The sequence below is a fragment of the Habropoda laboriosa genome, unplaced genomic scaffold, assembly GCF_001263275.1.
Source record: "Habropoda laboriosa isolate 0110345459 unplaced genomic scaffold, ASM126327v1 scaffold172, whole genome shotgun sequence".
Lineage (NCBI taxonomy): Eukaryota > Metazoa > Arthropoda > Insecta > Hymenoptera > Apidae > Habropoda > Habropoda laboriosa.
This window is the reverse complement of record NW_017100331.1, coordinates 11,485-20,134: the sequence shown is the minus strand read 5'-3', so window position 1 is coordinate 20,134 and position 8,650 is coordinate 11,485. Positions and strand designations below refer to the sequence as shown.

At 31.1% G+C, this 8,650-nt stretch overlaps 2 protein-coding genes across 2 annotated transcripts in view; one reads left to right on the top strand and one right to left on the bottom strand.

Moving 5' to 3' along the window:
* Positions 1-487: 487 nt before the first annotated feature.
* LOC108574460 lies at positions 488-1,505 on the bottom strand. Its single transcript, XM_017937060.1, has 3 exons — positions 1,310-1,505; positions 780-1,225; positions 488-673 (listed from the first exon to the last, which is right to left on the bottom strand). Exons 1-3 carry the CDS (start codon positions 1,503-1,505, stop codon positions 488-490), a joined length of 828 nt encoding a protein of 275 aa, XP_017792549.1.
* A 5,537-nt stretch (positions 1,506-7,042) lies between these two features.
* Positions 7,043-8,650, top strand: part of LOC108574456 (homeobox protein Hox-D4a) — a 7,143-nt gene continuing 5,535 nt past the window's right edge. Inside the window, exon 1 of the mRNA XM_017937056.1 lies at positions 7,043-7,308. Coding sequence (XP_017792545.1) covers positions 7,043-7,308 — 266 coding nt within the window. The remainder of the gene's footprint in view (positions 7,309-8,650) is intronic.

The following is an 8,650-nucleotide window of genomic DNA, read 5'->3' as shown; positions in this document are numbered from 1 at the left end:
ATTATATGTAGTGTAGCAAATCAGTTCAGACACGTAACGTTTCAGGCAGATGCCGTCCGGCATTCCCGGCAAGAATGTTTTGTTGGATACGATACGTGTCTGAAGCTGTCAGAATGTGTATGAACGGACACGATCGCATGGTATGGTATGGTATGCAAACGAATCGATTTACGCAAAAAAATTACAGCTGAATTAAAAAAACGTGCAACTATACTGGGCAGGTGTATCGGTGCATCTGCAACAAAAATGATTTTATAAGAAATTAGTCCTTTGTATATCATGTATTATTTTCCTCTACTATATTTTTTGTCTTCACTTAAAAAAGAGGAGTATTCCGTTCTAGTTACCAGAATTATCTTGTATATATATTTTTAATAAAATTCACTTTTAGATGTATATTCTTCATAATTTTGTATAAGAAAATAAGTCAAATTAACCAATTTTTTTTATCTTTAAGACACTATTTTTAGGCATTTTAACGGTCAAATTACAATATGGCACAAATGCATAATCCTATACATATCATCCCTAACATATAAGCTAGATCTCTTCTTATACTAGGATCTCGGCTGGCAGAACCAGGAAGATTATATATATTTCTCCATTTAACTGCCCATAATGGAATAGCAACATGAAGAATATCTGGGATCATAAATCCAAGATCACGAACAACCTATCACATAAAAATTACTAACTAAACATTAAGATCAAAGTATATATTTATGAACAATTTGAAATGATTAAAGAATACGTTTATCCACATGATTCATAAATGTTACCTGATGTGCATATCCCTCTCCTCTGACAACATTAGCAATAAATTGATCCCAACCACCTGCTACAATATGTAAAATAGCTATTGCAGCTATACCAAATGCCTTTCTATGAGTTACTGAATTTTTACTATCTGCCAGATGAACAACCAAGAAAGTAGATATCAGTTCAGTGACAGAAAAAAATAACTGATGGTACCATTGGGAATAGAACTCATCATTCCAATAATTCATATAAACCCACCAAGTGTAATAGTGAGAGAAAATAGCAGTTGAAAAAAGAATCATCATAGAAAGTCTAAGGCGGTTTTGAAAAGCTAGCCATGTTAAATGTTTTACTATTTCATAAAATGTAATAACTCCAATTACAATTGTCATCCATATCTTTAAAGTATTTGATGTTGCATTAAAATACATGTGTTTATAAGAAGCAATACCAGATTCGTATGACCCTGCAATAATGTATCTAATGCTTTTTGGAAACTAGTTGTAAGGTTGTTTTCATAAAGTACAATATGTAAATAAAATTGACTTACCCTTAAATACTGTATCCCAACAGGAACAAGAACAATATTGTTTGTCCACATCTCGTGAATATTCTTGCCAAAAGTAATACAAGAATGCAATATGTAATGGTGGGATTATTAACGGTGCTAATACTCCTATTGTTTTAGAACTGCAAGATGCAAAATTTGCATAAAGCATGCGTTTTAATATCTTTATGAAACCCATATGCACACAATTTGTATATACATGAAAACTGAATTATATTAAGAGAATATACATCTATGCTTGATAATCATTTCATGATCACTTTGGTGATTTTTATTTGTATTAGATCAATGAATTACATAACATCTGCCTCACCCATGATATTTTAAACTTATCATAAAATGAGATAATGTAACAAAATTGATAATAATTCTTTGGTATGCATGAAAATAAGATAAAATTATATCTTAATCTGGCACTGTTTATTTTAAAATAATCACTCGTATAATCACTCCATTGATAAGACACGTTTCTATAAATTCTATGCATTATTTATAGATCACACTACCATAGTGTTTTCATCACTTTCACTGAAAATTTACTGTTATTAACCTTCTTCATAAAATTAACAGTAATCAGACGATTTGGGGTTTCTGTGATATATAATACTGTTCATTTCAATAAATATTATTTCTTGCATTTAGCAATGAAATAACTATAAATTAAAGTAGCTTTTAGTAAATATATTCTACTTCATAATCAGTCTTGCAGCATTCGTTTATTTAAATCACTAAAATTCAAAGTTTTATCAACTTTACCACTGTATTATGTTTACAGTAAAATATATCGTATAAATTAATTTTCAGTAGAGTGTTAGTGGCGTTTCGGATGTCACAGACAGTGTTTTGTAATAATTTACATTTATATTCACATGACACTATGTAAAAAATATTTAAATTGGTATAAATGTGTTGAATGACAACCGTATAATAATGTTTCCATTCTTAGTCTCCATCGGTCTTGCTAGACAGAGGGCTTTGCCCTTCTGAAATGAATTCTCACGCATGCGTAACCTCTGTTCCTATGCGAGAAACCACGTGCAATTACATTCACACCTTCAACTGTTACGCAAATATATTTTAGTAATCTTTATCGTAAACTACATCTGGCAAATATTAATACAAACAATAAATTATTAACACATTGTTCGATCAATTATTTTTATTGTAAAATACACTACTCTATAAAATTAAAGGATCACTAAATTTTGACCGAAAAATTGTCGATCTTTTTAACTGCTGTAACTTCGTGAAAAGAAATCATACAGTAGTCTATCTAGGCTAATCTTAAAAGGTGAAGCCTCTACTTTCATATCCCTGAACTGAATTTTTTCAAAGACACTTTCATATTATAAAACAGAGTGCAAAACTGAAGTTGCTTTTTTTTTTTAAATTTTACAAAATCAAACGACGCTACAGAGTGTAAAAATTTTTTTTCGAGGTTCGTTTTAAAATTTATTTGTAAAGGGAAGATTCCCATTTACAACGACCTGTAAAAAGTTGATATACGACCTTTGGTCGTCGTTTTATCTCAATTTAAATGAAAACTGTGCCGCCGAAATTAGAATAACCCAAGGTATACCACGAGGAGATTGTACGATCGAACTTGCACCTCGTGTGTAAATAGTGTGTGTGTTCAGTGCTGTGTTTAGAGCATGTGTGTTTAATGTGTGTATTTAGTATCTTTGTTTAGTGCGTGTTTTGTGTGTTTAGGAACGAGTATTACACCTCCTCGTTGCCTTATGTTGATGCATCGCACTAAATACACACTTTTCATTTAAACTGCGACAAAACGACAACAAAAAATCGTACATCAACTTTCTAGAGGTCGCTGTAAAAGGGATACTTTCCTTTACAAAGACATTTTGAAACGAATCTCGAAAACAAGTTTTTACACTCCATAGAGTCGTTTGATTTTGTAAAAATAAAAAATAAAAGCAACTTCAGTTTTCCACTCCGTTTTAAAATATAAAAAGGTCTTTGAAAAAAATCAGTTCAGAGATGTGAAAGTAGCCAAGGGATGTATGTCAAGTATGTGAAGGGAAAGTATATCAAGGGATGTCAAAGGACTTCTGCGGCAAGTTAGAAGAAGCGAACGAACAGGAGCGCCAGAAGCGGAGTGACTTGCCCCATGAAACGTTTGTTAACTAAAAAATCAGAGGAAGAACACAACTTCGTGTGTAACCAAATCGCAGCGAGCCAGCAAAACCGAAGATGGAGCGATCACGGTGAACCGTTCGAACTGAGATCGTGCTTACTTTCCGCTACACTTGGATCCTCTCCTCCTTCTCTGGCACTTCTCCTTCTACTTCGACCCACACCACTCACTTCCACCATCCATCGCCATCATCGAATCATTAACGTTGGAAAAGGTCCTGCTATTGTAAATAGCATGGAAAATGATATTTCGTGGCCCAAATTAAAAATATTTTTATATCGATTTTTTTAAAATAAAAACTTATTTTCTACGATATAATCCGATTATGTACAGTAACTTGTTTCAGAAAGACACAATTATTCTACACGAAAAAAAGATTGAAAACATCTTTATGTTGATTATTTTGAACAAAAATTTCTTTTTTACGATAAAATTCCATTACTTATAGTAATATCTATTGCGTAAAGTTTATGAGAAATAATACTAACAGTAGATGAAACATCTCACAAGGGAAGTTTGGTAACCCGAAAATTTACAGAATAATATGTAACTACATATGATAATAGTAGAAAGTAAATAGAAATTATCCCATTATACTGTTTAATAAAAATAATTTATTAATAAAATAATAATTTTTTGGTTTAATTTCATTTGTCGATTTATCACATTTAGTTATTTTACTTCATTTTAGATATTTTGAGTGTATGTATAAAAAACAGATGATTCACTATGGATATTTCGCCCACATGTGGGTATTTCATTCACGTTTAATATTGTATTATCGTATCTAAGCATCAATGCGATGAACTATCTAGTGTCTAGTTTTTAATTTAATATCGTATGAGAATTCTTCATGGTTAATGAGAAATCCAGGCAATAACTAGGGATTTATATCGAACAGAGTTCAAATCTGTCACGGTTGAACCCTTTATGGGAAACTTATAGCCGAATGTGAACTCGCATATGTTAGCTATCATATGAATATTCTTTCTACAAAAATATGTTCCTGCGTGTTCTTTTTTTTGTTTCTCTTCCCGTAAATTCGATTTCAATAGAATAACACTTCTATCATAAATATCTCAATAAATACTCGTTTTGAACATACTACACCTTAATACTTATTTACTCAGCTTTTGATGCTCTTTTAATTACCATAAAGAAACATAGGGTTTTTCACATGAAAAATCATCATGTCCTTAGAAATTTCATGTATAAACAATGTAGAAAATGAAATTAATTATTGTAACATATGCGCCCCTTGAAATCATGCAACTTTTGCTTCATACACTACTTCGTATAGCGAATACTTTGCGAGTAATTTCAGATCGTCAAGTTAAATGAATCACCCTGTATTCACATAATGGATAGTAAGCAGAAAAATTACTTGTGTTAACAAAACAGAAAACTTCCTCTACCTAGAGAATTGACAACGTTGATTTTTACAGTAATGTTTACCAAACACTATTTATTCAGTTTGATTAGTACAGTATACTTTCAAAGTGGGCAACCCCTTTTTTTAAGCACCCTGTATGTGTCTTCGTAGACTGCCTGGCACCAGTATTTAACAGTTTCTCGTGTTTCACGGAACTCCGTTTCCTGTCAAGTGGACCTTCGAAATACACAAACGGAGAATTTCTTTTCCAGGCCAGTGTGACTGGATATAAATGACTTGGAAAAGGAAGCTAAACAATACCGATGACTAATAGGATCCCCGCCATTCTTTTCGTCGTGTTTTCTCAGCAGGTCCCTAAATTGACTTATATGCTCATTGACGCGGTTATGTTCAACGTACAACGAAATTTCTACGACGAACGAAATTAACGAATTACACATTCGCCTGCACTGACATTATTTCATTGAAAATGTGAACAAATTTTACCTTTTAAGATAACTGAATTTTCTGTTGCACGTTTATCTTTATATTTTCAGTTTTGTTTTGTCTGTCGTAAACTTTGAAAACACTATATCCCATATAGGATCAAATTGACCCATAAATTCCGTAAGTGTGCATGAAAAATATAATTGGTTTCCATGAAAAAAATCGTACAGATTTTGTTCTTTTTTGTAAAGATTACTAATGTTTATTAGATATTTAAGCATATGAAAAAATTTCAGTTCAAATGATACATTTAATAACAAAGGAAAAGGAATTTGTGATCTGATTTTGAGTCAAACAGACTCAATTTTCATACAAGGGTTAAAGTAACTGAATTTTCTATTACACGTTTATATTTATATTATCCATTTCTTTGTCTGTCGTAAACTTTGAAAACACGAGATTCGTTTATTCAAAGTATCATACTCCTGGTAGGTACTTTTAAAAGATTTTCGTACTCAATTCTATGAATATTACAGTTGAACTTTCTTCAAATAAAAATAGATCATTTATAATTTATAATTCAATTTAAATAGGAATTGAAAATTTTAAATTTAGATGCATCAAATTTAGGTAAAATTGTCTAATTAATCGCCAATAATAATTTCTACGTTATATTAATCAATCATCTGATGCACCAAATATTACAATCAATATAAATTATAAGCTACAATGCATCACGCAGTTGCGTTCGAAATGTGACCGGGATAAAGGAAAATAAAAAAGTAGTTAACGCCCAAAGTAGTCTACACTTCGTATGTACTGACCACTAGCTTCTCTCTTGTTGATTGAGATCTATTCGGATTGGTTGAACTTGGCGGAGTTCTACCATAAGATTTGTCTGTCGTTTCAGCCCTACTCCAGCCCCGCAACTCTCGTGTTCTTCAACTACACCATCTATTCTGACTTCCACTAGCCCATCGCAGTGCAGTAGTATATGCTTGTTTGACATTTACAAGTTAGTGCTAACACAATTCACAAGTAGCGCGTGATTTCACGAACAACTTTACGAACAGTGTTTCCTTTCACCCTATAGCCATACAATTCCTAAGGTAATTGACTAGATCGACTTTTTAAGTGCTTTAATTTTTTTTTTTTTTTTTTTTTTTTTTTTTTTTTTTTTTTTTTTTTTTTTTGTAATTTTTCAAGCGTTTCATTTGTAAATATTCGGTCATCCCGTAAGTTTGTACCGAAAGCGAAAAATATTTCAATGAAAATCCAAGGAAATTCTACAGGGATGACATAATGGTCTTACCAAAAAAAAAAAAATAGGAAAAAGTTGTGAAATAATTTTTTTTTTTAATCAAATTTAAAGGTTCGTTGGAAATATCGATCTAAATTATTAAATTCGACACGAACTTATGGGATGACTTGATATTTTAGTGCGTAACAACGTTTGTGAAGTTTTACGTAAAGTTCAGTTTAGTGTTTTAATACAAATCTTTATTCATTTGGAGTAGCAATATTCGTCTATCTCATTCATATGAATTTTATTGTCAAATTATTTAGAGTTTTACCTTTACTTTTATACGGAATTTATGACGATGGATTTATTTTATTTTCGTCTATGTACTTAAATTGATTCTTTTTTCTACACATATATTGTTTTCGATAGCTTCCATTTATGTCCGTCGCTGTCCTTAATGAACGACAGTAACATAGAATTTCTCTTATTATAGACGAGATGTCTTGGTTAGAGAATGTAGCTTCAACGAATCAACAATATTCTGAAAATGTGTTCGAACCATCTTCTCTTCGAGTGAATCTCCAGAACACTTATTTTCCTGGAAATCGGGAGTCTTCGTGGAGTCCGAGATACTCCTGGAATAACTTTTCAAATCCTTACAACGCTTCAACGTCGAATAAATCTTCCAATGAGATTAATTTCTTACCGTCTTATACCGCAAACTTTCAACACTTTGACACGAACCGAAATTATCGAATATACAGGTATAAAAATATTCAAATAATTAGAATTGTGAATTTTCAAAAGCTGTGAATACGAAGCTTTAACTTTTCATGTACACTAATGACATAATAAAAAATTATTGTTTACTGTAATCAAAGGAAAAGCTATTCCCTTCGCTCTTTACATTCAAATTTTTCTCACTTTATTACATAATAAGAAAGTGAAGGATGAAAAGATTCAGCGCAATATAGTTGTGATAGCAAAACTTGTGCCGGGTGAGTCGTGGTCTATCCAAACTTATGCTATGCAAACCTCTGCTGCACCATTAGGTCTACGCAAAAGTTCCCATCGTAATTTTTTGAGGAATGTGCATTTATTTTTCATTATATTTATAATTATTTGCCATAAGAATACTAATAATATAATATTAATACCATATTTCAACATATAATAAATGCCAACTGTGAAAATTTAAATAAGGAAGAAGCATACAGCGTTTTTCAGATGGAAACTTTTGCATAGACCTAATATTATTCGTTACAAGCATGTTTTAAAAAATACTTTATCCTGATTTTAATTCTGAAACTTATTATATCCTCTTGATACCGGTATATTATGATTATTATTGCACAAAAAGTGAGGAAAATCATAATTTTATTTCACTTTCACGAACGCTGAAGCATTTAAATAGAAAGCATTCGCGTAATTGCAAGAACCCCTTTAAAATTTGAAGTTGCGTGTACGCGATAGTCTTCAGAAGTAGAATCTCGTTATACGAAAAAGGATATTCGTTGATTCAGTATTCAAGAAAAGTAGGTATATGTAAGTAGAAGACCAAAGTGTTAAGAATTTAGCACTTTTCAATTTCGCTTTAGTTCTAAAAAGAAAAAGGAGTTCTAAATAAAAGATAAGTTTTGATGGAAGTTCTAAAAAAAAGCGCGTAATTTTCTCGCAGTGCGGAATTTGTTAAATGCCACTCCTATGCAGGAAATGTTTAATCATTCGTGTAATACAGTTTTTGATTATTTCACTTCTACTACAAAAAGAAAAAAAAAAATGAGAATTACAGAATGTAAAAGTTTATAATAGTAGAATGTTAATCTACCTTCCTCTAAACATTGCTTTCGTTTTTTCATACAATTTTTGTTCCCGTTAAATTTTATTACGAAAAGACAACATTTATTTTCATATTATGCTACTTTACGAAATGGAGCAACGATGTCTGAAAAAATGGAAACGATGACATTGACGCATATTGATAAGGATCGCGCATTTATAGCAGTACTAATTGTTCCAACATTTATCCTACTGTTTATAATAATCATTACTACATTAATTAAACAATTTATTACATTTATTAATTAATAAATAATTTATAAATAT